The following is a 12094-nucleotide window of genomic DNA, read 5'->3' on the forward strand; positions in this document are numbered from 1 at the left end:
TTCCCTGAGACAACAATATTGAAATCAGGCCAATTGATAACCCTACAGTTGGCCTGTAAGTTTCAAGTGAAAGGAAGATTTGTATATCTCTCAGTTTTGTGGGTTGTTTGTTGTTTGTTTTTGAGATGGAATCTCACTCTGTCACTCAGGTGAGTGCAGTGGCGCAATCTTGGCTCACTGCAACCTCCACCTCCCAGATTCAAGCAAGTGTCCTGCCTCAGCCTCCTGAGTAGCTAGGATTACAGGCATCCACCACCATGTCCACCTAATTTTTGTATTTTGAGTAGAGATGGGGTTTCACCACGTTGGCCCGGCTGGTCTTGAACTCCTGACCTCAAGTGATCCACCTGCTTCAGCCTCCCAAAGTGCTGGGATTACAGGCATGAGCCACCACACCCCACTACATCTCTCAGTTTAAATCAAAAGCTACTAGTGATGAGCCTCAGTGAGAAAGGCACATAGAAAGCCAAGAGAAGCCAAACAGTTTTCCAAGTTATGAATACAAAGGAGAAGTTCTTGAAGAAAATTAAAAGTGCGGCTCTAGTGAATATACAAATGTTAAGAAACAAAACAGCTTTCTCGCTAACATGAGAAAGTCTGAGTGGTCTGGATAGAGGATCTAACCAGCCGCAACATTCCCTTCAGCCAAAGTCTAACTCAGAGCAAGGCCCTTACCCTCTTATACTCTGTGGAGGCTCAGAGAGGTAAAAAAGCTGCAGAAGAAAAGCTGGAAGCGAGCAGAGGTTGGTTTATCAGGTTTAAGATACGAAACCGTTCTGTAACATGGAAGTGCAAGGTGAAGCAGGAAGTGATGATGGAGAAGCTGCAGTAAGTTATCTAGGAGACTTAGCTGAGATACTGATGAACCTGGCTACACTAAACGACAGATTTTTAATGTAGACAAAACAACCTTCTATTAGAAGAAGATGTCATCAAGGACTTTCATAGCTAGAAAGGAGAGAATTCAATGCTTAGCTTCAAAGTTTCATAGGACATGCTGACTATTAGATGCTGATACAGCTGGTGATTTTAAGTTGAAATCAGTGCACATCTACTCTTATAAAAATCACAGGACCCTTAAGAATGATGCTAAATCAACTCTGCCTATGTAAATGGAACAAAGCTGGGATGATAGAACTGCTGAATACAGCATGGCTTACTGAATATTTTAAGCCTGCTGTTGAGACCCACTGCTCAGAAAGAAAGATTCCTTTACAAATATTACTGCTTGACAATGCACCTGTTCACCCAAAAGCTCTGATGAAGATGAGCAAGGAGATGAATGTTGTCTGCATGTCTGATAATACAACATTCATTCTGCAGCCCTGGGATCAAGGAGTAATTTCTACTTTCAAGTCTTTTTGAAGGCTAGATAGCTACCATAGATAGCTATTCCTTTGATAGATCTGGGAAAAGTAAATTGAAAATCTTCTGGAAAGGATTCGCCACTGTAGGTACCATTAAGAACATTTGATGGCTGGGAGCGGCGGCTCAAGCTTATAATCCCAGCACTTTGGGAGGCTGAGGTGGGTGGATCACCACCAGCCTGGCCAACATGGCCATTTCTACTAAAAATACAAAAATTAGCTGGGCTTGGTGGTGTATGCCTGTAATCCCAGCTACTCAGGAAGCTGAGGCAGGAGAATTGCTTGAACCTGGGAGGCAGAGGTTGCAGTGAGCAGAGATCACGCCACTGCACTCCAGTCTGGGAGACAAGAGTAAAACTCCAAAACTCCATCTCAGACACACACACACACACACACACACACACACACACACACACTCTTCATGGGAGAAGGTCAATATATTAACATTAATGGGAGTTTGGGATAATGGGAGTTTGGAAGGAGTAGATTCTAACCCTCATGGATGACTCCGAGGGGATAAGACTTCAGTACAGGAAGGCGCTGCAGATATGACGGAAAGAACAAGAGAACTAGAATTAGAAGTGGAGCCTAAAGATGTGGCTGAACTGCTGCAATCTCAGGATAAAACCTGAATGTATGAGGAGTTGCTTCTTATGAACGAGCAAAGCAAGTGGTTACTTGAGATGAAATCGATTCCTGGTGACTATGTTGTGAACATTGTTGAAACAAAAAGGATTTAGAATATTACATAAACTTAGTTGATAAAGCAGTGGAAGGGTTTGAAAGGATTGACTCCAATTTTGAAAGAAGTTTTATTGTGGGCAAAACAGTTTCAAACAGCATCAATACTACAGAGAAATCTTTCATGAAAGGAGGTCAATTGAGGCGGCCAACTCCATTGTTGTCTTATTTTAAGAGATTGCCATAGCCACCCTAGCCTTTAGCAGTCGCCACCTTGGTCAGTCAGCAGCCATCAACATCGAGGCAAATCCCTCCACCAGCAAAAATCTTACATCTACATCTGAAGGCTCAGATGACTGTTATTTTCTAGCAATAAACTATTCTTAAATTAAGGTATGCACATTTTTTTTTACATAGTGCCATTGTACACTTAGCCGACGACACTATAGTATAAAGGTCACTATATACGCACTGGGAAACCGAAAACATGGTCTGCCTTGCTTTATTGCAGTGGTCCAGAACTAAACCTGAAATATCTCCAATGTTTGTCTACAAAAGAAAACACACACTGACTTTATAGTTTTTGAAGTTCAACCCAGAGATTAGTGAGTTTGCAGAGCTCAAGAATCGACCAAGAGTGGCTGGCATTCCGTGACCACCATATCATCGTGGATTTGCAACTGGAAAGATTCCAGTGAGTGAAAAGTTTCTTGATGAATTTTCCTGTTAGATTTTCTTAAAAAAAAGGGCGAGAGAGAAAATCTATAACTTAGCATCCCAGCAAGATCATGAAAGAGAACGATTTTTTCCTAAATGTATTTATTTTAAAAGACTAGCGAAATAAGAATGAGGGGTTTGGAGCTATATGGCTTGGGTTTGAGTTCCGGGTTTGTTATTTTCTGAAAGGTGCTCTTGAGTAAGTTACTTACCTGTGTCTCAGCTTCTTCCTTTGCAAGATAAATGATAAGAATAGTATTTCCAAGAAAGTTATTGTGAAAATGAAATGCGATTATACTCTTTACATGCTTAGAAAAATGCCTAGCGTAGAGAAAGCCTCAATTTTTTGAAACTGTGATTATTATTTCTTCTACTTAGCATAGATATGAGGTAATAATTGACAGCCATAGTCATTGATTTCACTAGAAAACTTGACAAAATATAAAGCTGATAACATAAGTTTAACTCTTGGAAAATGTATTATAATTCATGTAATTGTTAGCCTCAACTTTGTTCAATTAAAATCTGTTCTAATGCATGAGTCCTGCTAAGCAATGCTTCATGTCAAATTGAGGTGGACCAAGAAAAATTCCACATAGTTAAGCACAACAGAAAGAAACACTAATTTAAGACGGATGATTAGGTATAACAGTGTGATCCCAAATTTTGAGAGCTGTGGAGAAATAGTGGGCTGGGAAGGAAACAATATCTGTCTGTAGGTGTGGACAGGAAGGGGAGGAGAGAGTGTTGATTTAAAAAGATGTTCTGAGAAGGTCAGCAAGTCTTCCTAAGAATCCAGTGACCAGGAACCTCCTGCCACTGGATGATCAATGGAAAGATGGTGATTTTGTAACCCTCTGCAGATTGCCTCTGACGCAAATAAATGCATAAAAATCCTAAGTCCGTGAAAATGTATTTTCAAGATATTTGAAGTTAATCATTTGTTAGGAGAAAGATGATAACATCTTCATCTTGAGATTTATTAAAGAAATAACTCAAATGACTACTATCCTAAGACATTATTCCATACTGAATTTGTGTGTTTCCCTCTGTCTCATAGAGTATGCAATATCATCCTGAAAATATAGGTCTGGATAATGTAAATTACATAGCAACCTGCTCTCAGGAATACGGGAGCAGCCTATGAATTACAAAAGCATTGAAGCAATAGCAGTTTTTACTTTTTTTTGTAAGATGATTCTGACAAGGAAAGGTTTATCCTTTCACACAAAAGGAAGGTGAGCCTCTTAAAACTACACAGTTAAAAATAACAAATGCTGTAGGTTTTAGTATCCTTATCTACAGTAGCTTGCTTTATGGAGGTGGTAGCTTTAAGGATGACAGAACTCTGAGTTTATATAACACAGAAAGATTACCTGTCCCAGGGATTGCCAGTCCAAACCCGCACTGCCGATATATACATGTTGTTTGTCCACGATCCAGAAGGAGGACTGCAGCCGGCCTTTGTTGTAGGCGGTCATGTTCATGTACGTCACCTCAGCTCCTAGGAGTTCAAGGAGAGTCTGGTCAGCCTCTGCGTCAAGGCCCTGCTGGGGCTGTCAGTCACCTACCAGTGGCAATACTCCTGGTTCTCCATTTGTCCCAACTGACATTTAGGAAAGCTAAATATTTATGTTAGTTTGGTGGAAAGAAGGTCCCCAAGGTACTATTTTGTTCCCTAAAACAAAGAACATTAAAAGAAAAAAAAGCCAGGGGAAATGCATTTTCCTATACCTATGGCAGAGGAGGTTTTGTATACAGTGACAAGGCCACAGCTTCTCAAGTCAGACAGATCTGTACTGAAATCCCAGCTCCATCACTTACCATCTGGATGGTGAGATAGGTACACCATATGCAGTTTTCTCTTCGAGTAATTTTAATACAGTTTGCAAGCAATGTAAGGATCAGTCTTGTTCAGTATCACAGCTCTCCTCAATAAGACATGGCCTTATTATGCTTTCTATGCGTTATTCATCCTGTAACCTTTTCACTTGCCTTCACTTCTTCATTTCTTACATTTATTATTTAATTTGGGTTTGGTCTCTTCTTGGTCTTTATCTGATAGTTCTTTATTTTGAGACAGAGTCTTGCTCTGTTGCCCAGGCTGGAGTACAGTGGGACGATCTCAGCTCACTGCAACCTCCACCTCCCAGGTTCAAGTGATTCTCCTGCCTCAGCCTCCTGAGTAGCTGTGATTACAGGCACACGCCACCCCACTCAGCTAATTCTTGTGCTTTTAGTACAGATGGGGTTTTACCATATTGGCTAGGCTGGTCTCGAACTCCTCACCTCAGGTGATCTGCCCACCTCAGCCTTGCAAAGTGCTAGGATTACAGGTATCTGATAGTTCTTAATTTAAGCAATGATTATTCAAGTTTTACTGAAGTGCAAACCTGAATGGTCAACTACATCACTCAGAGCATTGTTAACGCCAAAAATATATTTGAAGAGCTGAATGTGACCAATTATTTTAGGCTTTAGGATCCAGTGTCAAGCCTTCATGTATTGCTGCTTCAAATACATTCACAAATTTCTCAAAAGGAGCACACAGTCCATTTAATGCAAGGGCATTTAAATAAATTTCTGCTAAAGGTCTCTCCCCTTTAAAAGAACAGACCTATATGCATATAATTAGTGAACTAAGCTATTCTGTCTTCAGATATTCACTATTCATGAAGACTATGTATTCCAGGGCACACTTCATTGTCAGAGCCTTCATCACCAGAGGCACACAGAAGACTGTGTGGAGAAGGATGCCTGTCAGGGTATCAGAAAGGAAGGAGAGCAATTGACACTACGAACTTAATGCTTAACTCTTAGGCAAATGTAAATGATGCATCTAGCTTCCTTGTGGCAGGAGGCTGAAAAGAGATGTCATAAGGTCGGGAGAGACTCTCTCAGGGAAAGCCAGCACCCAGGCAGATTTTCCCTGAGGGTAGAGCAGTTTCTTTGTCTTATAAGTGACGGGCACATCTTTCTCTGCCTCCAGCCATCCTGGAACAGTAACATCCAAAAAAGAACTGCAGATTCTAGAGGAGGAACTGTTGGGTATGGCAGAATCTGAGTGTCCAAAATGGGTAGATACCACGGCAGGTATGGGGACACCTGAATCTGCATGGAGGTGGGGCTGGCCCCACAGACAGCTGCCAGGGCTCCTCAGTAGATAAACAGAGCATTTGCCCTTAGAGACTGGATGAGTCCCCTACGTCTGCCATAACAAAGTATCCTAGACTGGGTGACTTAAAACAGCAGAAAGCTGTTCTCAGTTCTGGAGGTTAGAAGTCCAAAACCAAGATGTCAGCAGGGCCAAACTTTCTCTGGGACGTGTAGGGAAGCAACCTTCCTTGCCTCCTCTGGTGGTGCCCATTCATCTCTGGGGGTTCTCGACTTGCAACCGCAACCCTCGCATTCTGCCTCCCTTGTCCCATGGCACCTTCTCCCTGCACCTGCTTTCTTTTCTGATCAGGACACTGCTCAAGTTGGATGAAGGACCCACCTCCACTAGAGTCATTAACTAATTACATCTGTAAAATCCCCATTTCTGAGTAAGGTCACACTCCGCAGTTCTGGGGATTACATCTTTTACATATCTTTCTGGGGGACACAATTCAACCCATCATAGAGACCCCGGTACTTTAACTGGCCACGCTTTTCACTAGCAGTAAACCGGCCGGCACTGAGGGAAGCACCCTCTCCTGTCTCTGGGAGGAAGAGAATGAAGAGAAAACCCACTGAAAATATTTGATGATACATCTGAAAACACATACATCTGGCCTTGGAGCTTGCCTCCGATTCCACTTTAGCATGCAGCTTGTCAAGCCTTCACCTGCTTTCTTACTCTGCCTGGAAACGACTCGAACCATCTGTGACAGTGGCTTGCCCTCATCTCCTGGTGTGGCACACTGTGTCTGAAACTCGGCCCCATGACCAGTTGCCATCCTGCATCAGACTGTTTATTAGTTCTCAGAGTCCTCACCTGATGTCACACAGGTCCCCTGCAGCCCAGCCTGCTGGCCCCCAAGGCAGCACTGAGTCTATCTGAAGAGTCCACTGGGGACTGTCCCCTTGTACCTCTCCATCCCACACCCCATCTACCCTGCCCTAAAAGTACCGTGTTATTCTGCAATTTAGCTTAAAGAGTTTGACCTCAGAGATGATGGGTCACGTGTAACTCTCCGGCCAAAGCCTCTGCAGCTATTTACTAATGCCTGGAATTATTTTTACGAAGGAACACTGTCGTTCCTTCCATAAACCTTGACTGAATATCTAATATATACCAGATGCTGTGCTATGTAAAATCAGGGATAAAAGACCTCAAGTGGCTGATTCAAATTCAAGCATACAAAAATATTGACTTCGACCCTTAGGGCTGTAATCACAAAACAGATAGAAATGTATTCCTCTGAGTTCTGGAGGCTGTGAAGTCCAGGATCAAGGCATTGGCAGGTTCGGTGTCTAGTGAAGGTCAAGTTTCTGTTTCACAGATGGTGCCTCCTCATTGTGGCCTCAGGTGGTGAAAAATATGACGGCCTCTCTTTGATTTCTTCTAAGGGCACTAATCGCATTCATGAGGGTTTTGCTGCTTTCATAACCTAGTCACCTGCCAAATCCCTCACCTCCCAGTACCATCACCCTGGGGGTTAGGGTTTCAACATGTGAATCTGGGGGGGATACAAACATTTGGAGCACAGCAGGGCCATCTTTAACATGATCAGGATCTGCTCCAGTTCTGCTGCTCAGACAGAATGGGCACCGAGGAGCTGAGAGATTGGAAGGCGGAGTCCTTGCTGCTGTATCAAAGAAGCCCAAGTAAGGCCAAGAGCAGGAAAGACAGGAAATTGCCTGGCAGTCAGCCCAGGGCCAGGGATCCCTGTACAAAAGCCAGCAGAGCTGTGTGGAGAGCTCAAACTAGATGTAATGCTAGTAATTCCCGTTTATTGAATACCTGTGTGCCCAGTGCCAAGTGAGCTACATTACAACAGCCTCATATAGCATAAAATACTGTATTAGTCCATTTGGGCTGCTATTACTAAACATCATGACAGCAGAAAGGTATTCCTCAGAGTTCTGGAGGCTGTGAAGTCCAAGATCAAGGCTGGCAGATTTGGTGTCTAGTGAAGGTCGCCTCATTTTTCCTATTTTAGTACACAATAAATTCATGCATGTGGGGAAGGAAAGCCCACTGAAAATATTTGATGATACATCTGAAAACACTTTTTTTTTTGCATATGGTTCATGGACTATCACTTCTCTATTACAAATTATCTATTTGTTTTTCTATCTAAATATTATGCTCCATCTATCTCTGAATATGTTTTTATCTTTATTAATATCTGGGGATATATATATATATATATATATATATATATATATATATATAGTTATGTCTCCCTCAGTTGATTCAATATTTTACTTAAGAGAATTTATATTTACATGCACTTTTAGAATATCTTTGTTCATTGGTTATAGACATTATCTTCATCCTGTTGGGTCTTTCTGTAATATGTATTAGGAAGTGATGGTTAAAATACAATGCTATCTGACTACAAAACAAATTTAATGATTAAAAAGCATATAATATACCACTTACTGCATTTATGTGCATCACCTAAATTTGAGTTTATTTTATAGAGTTGTGTTAGAATTGAGATTAGCAAAGACAGTCACATGCAGTACGGGCCTGAAGATTTAGATAAAAGGGCAGAGCACTTTTTCTGTTTTTCATGCATTACATTTATGCAAATGTAGACAATATATAATAATAAATCAAATTATTTCCATTGACATAAAAATCTGACTAACTTTTATAGGAGAGATGACTTGAGTTTCTACTTCTCAAATAATTATAGGCTTTTTTTTTTTTTTACAACGTGCCACATACTTTTAAAAAATGTATAGAATGTCACAATTTTGTAAGCACTAACAGGAACACATATTTTTATGACCCAGAAGACAGGGATCTTACATATTAAAGAGTTACTATGTTAAAATGACAGCAAGAGCTATGTGTAAGAAACACGGAGTAATTTATGAGAGCAGCTCATCAGTATTCACGGAGATTACTCAAGCTTAATATCCACATGCAAGAGAATGCTGAAAACCAGCCCCTTTTTGTCCTATTACTGGTTTCATTTTTCTCCATGGGAATCACCAACTCACAGGAAGCCTTTTCTAAAATTCTAGGTGGGATTATTCAGAGCCAACAAGGGCTTTGTGTTACCAAATAGTGAATATGTTCAAAACTACTATTTAGGTGAGTGACAGTTTTAAAATCCAATACCATTAGAAAACCGCAGGTTTCAAGGAAATTATTTTCCATTTACATTAAGGTACAATTTGCTCATAGTAAAATTCACTCTTTCGGGCACAGAGTTCTTAGAGTTTGGAAAGACAGTCACGTGACCACCACCAGGCTCAGAATCCAGAACAGTGTCATCGCCCCGGGTTTCTTTTGTAATGACTTCCTCTTCAAACCCCAGTCCTTGGCAACCACTCATCTGTGTTTTTTTTTTTTTGTGCCTATAGTTTTGCTTTCGTAAGAATGTCATACAAATCGAGTCACGCAGTATGCAGCCCTTTGAATTCTGCCTCTCACTTAGCATAACGCATGGGAGACCCATTCACGTGGAATAGTGTTTGTTTCCCTTTGCTGTCTGTGATATTTCATTGTATGGAACGCACCACAGTTTGTTTATCCGTTCTCCAGTCGAGAAACATTTGGGTAGTTTCTGCTTGCTGGTGATGACAAACAAAGCTGCCGCAAACACTCATACATACATTTTTCGTGAGAATGTCGTTTTCATCTCACTTGGGTAAATACCTAGGAGTGAGACTGCTTAGTCATATGGTAAATATATGTTTAACTTTGGAAGAAACTGCCAACCTGTTTACCCAAAGCATCGGCACCAGTTTGCATTCCCACCAGCAATAACTGTTAGTCTAAATCATTCTGTATCCTTGCCAGAACATGGTGCTACATTTACATGAAGTCTTCCCTTTAAATATTACAGACTTCTAGGATCAGAAAATATCTTTAAGTCTGGCTTGATTTAATTAAACATATTTTGAGGACAGCTTTGAAAGTATATTAAGTATGATTAACCAATTCTTGCTTTTATAGATTTCTTTTCTAACAGGAAAAAAAATATTGTCAGTTTCTCTGTGTGCAGCCCCATGACTCATTGCCCAGAGACCTCAGGATGTCAACCGAGAGACGTGTACATCACCACTGCCTCATGGCTGGGCATAGCTGCTGGTGATGAGTCCAGATCCCTGCAGATCCTCCTGTTTTCAGCCCAACACTCTAGTTGTTTAACTTATAATGAATAGGCATTATTGGTGACTCAAAATAATGCTTTTTGATGCCAAAACCAAAAGTGGTAACTCAAGAGTATATACTTGTTTCTATTATTGCTTTATAAAATACTCTTCTGCTATCCAGGCAGTCCTAATTAAATCTTAAACCACAAGGCTAAGGTTCAGAGCTAGAAATGTTAAACTACAAAAACGCTAACTGGTGGTGTGAAAAGTCAGGTCCCACTTGGTCATACTAATCAAGATAGAGTGATATGGCTAATCTCCAGGTTTTACACGCTTCCTGGGAAGTCAAACGTTACAAGTCAGGAAACTTCAAACTACCCATTACAACTCCTTTGAGCTTTAACAGAGATGCTTCATTGAAATTTACTAGAGAATGTTCCTAGTTTTGGAGGGGTTCTGTTTCTTTACTAAGTTATTCTTTTGGTAGTAACCAAAATATTATACTTTATTTTGTACACACATTTCAATGCAAATAATTCTGTGTGAAAATTTAATAGAGAAAATGAAAATGTTAACTAAAAAGTTATTAAATAAAAAGTTTTTTTTTTTTAAAAGAAAACAGTATAATGCCATGATGAATTGGGAATTAATGTTGCTACTTTGAAGAATCAAGTTGACTGTATGTACACACATCTTAAAATGGGTATATTCTTGAGAGCCTTCCTCTAGCAAGACTTTCTAGCATTAAACTTAATTGTTTATCATAGATCTGTTCCAAATCCCATGTGGTAGAGTTAGTAACTAGATCATCTGTAGGTTATTCTTTTTCAGGACACTAATGTTTGCCTTATAATCAGATTTCAGAGTCCCTCACTGTTTTAGTTTTTTTAAGAGATGGGTCTCATTATGTTGTCCAGGCTCAAGTGATCCTCCAGCCATAGCCTCATAAGTGGCTGGGACTATAGGCATGAGCCACCACACCACCACACCTGGCCTCTTCACTGCTCTTTCTTTAGAGACAGAGTTTCACTCTGTCATCCAGGCTGGAGTGCAGTGGAGCGATCTCACCGCAACCTCTGTCTCCCAGGTTCAAGGAATTCTCCTGCCTCAGCCTCCTGAGTAACTGGGAGGCACATACCACCACATCCTGCTAATTTTTTGTATTTTAGTAGAGATGGGGTTTCACCGTGTTGTCCAGGCTGGTCTTGAACTCCCAAGCTTAGGCAATCCGCCTGCCTCAGCCTCCTAAAGTTCTGGGATTACAGGCGTGAGCCACCGAACCCGGCTGTCTTCACTGTTCTTTATGTGTGGATGATTTTACATGGGTAGGGCTAAAGGCCACTGCCAGCTTTCTACAGCACAGATCTGTAGGGACCATCCTTTGATGTATGTTTGCCACATGCTTTTTAGGAGGTGACTGTGTTTGTGATTCTACTCCTTTATGATCAATTAAAAAATTTCTGGACTCATATTTTGATCAGAAATAAGTCGCAGATACTCTCAGAGATTTCTGAGCAGGAGTAGCTAATTCGTCACCCCAGGATACTCATTCCCATCTAAAATTGCTGAAGAATTACTTATTACCACTCCCATTCTGAATCTTCTCCAGAAGCTTGTTGGTATCTCTAGGTTAAACACTAGTTTCTAGCTTAAAACTAGTTTCAGAACTAGTGTTATCAAAATGGAATCTTAGATTCTGAAGAGGTTTAACACTGGCGTGTTCACATGTGCACATCACACTTATACATAAGGGAGATGGGAGGAAATGAGCAACCCGAAGGAGACAGCTAGTTGAACAATTCGATTCCAGTGAAGATAAGGAAAGTTTAACTCTACCTATGCTTGAATTGAGGTAATCTAGATCTGTCTTCCATATACCTAGCAATTCTCGTTTCGTCTCTCTCATGAAAAGGAAACAAAATCTTCACAGGGCATTTGTGAGCTGATGCAATGTGTAGTTTATATGTGCATCTTTTTTATTTTTCCCTGCCAACACCTTCTTTTAATAGTACCTGATGCACCCACAGGACACAGAATGGGAAAGCATCGGTCCCATGTGAAAACATTTA

General features: G+C 40.8%; 1 protein-coding gene across 5 annotated transcripts in view; it reads right to left on the bottom strand.

The window, feature by feature from the left end:
* Window positions 1-12094, bottom strand: part of PLD5 (phospholipase D family member 5) — a 369722-nt gene that overhangs the window by 101534 nt on the left and 256094 nt on the right. For all 5 annotated transcript variants that reach the window (XM_074385400.1, XM_003935333.4, XM_074385401.1 and 2 more), the window contains one exon: window positions 4142-4269. In XM_074385400.1, the coding sequence (XP_074241501.1) occupies window positions 4142-4269 (128 nt within the window). The remainder of the gene's footprint in view (window positions 1-4141; window positions 4270-12094) is intronic.

This window comes from Saimiri boliviensis, chromosome 14 (genome assembly GCF_048565385.1).
Source record: "Saimiri boliviensis isolate mSaiBol1 chromosome 14, mSaiBol1.pri, whole genome shotgun sequence".
NCBI classification, from domain to species: domain Eukaryota; kingdom Metazoa; phylum Chordata; class Mammalia; order Primates; family Cebidae; genus Saimiri; species Saimiri boliviensis.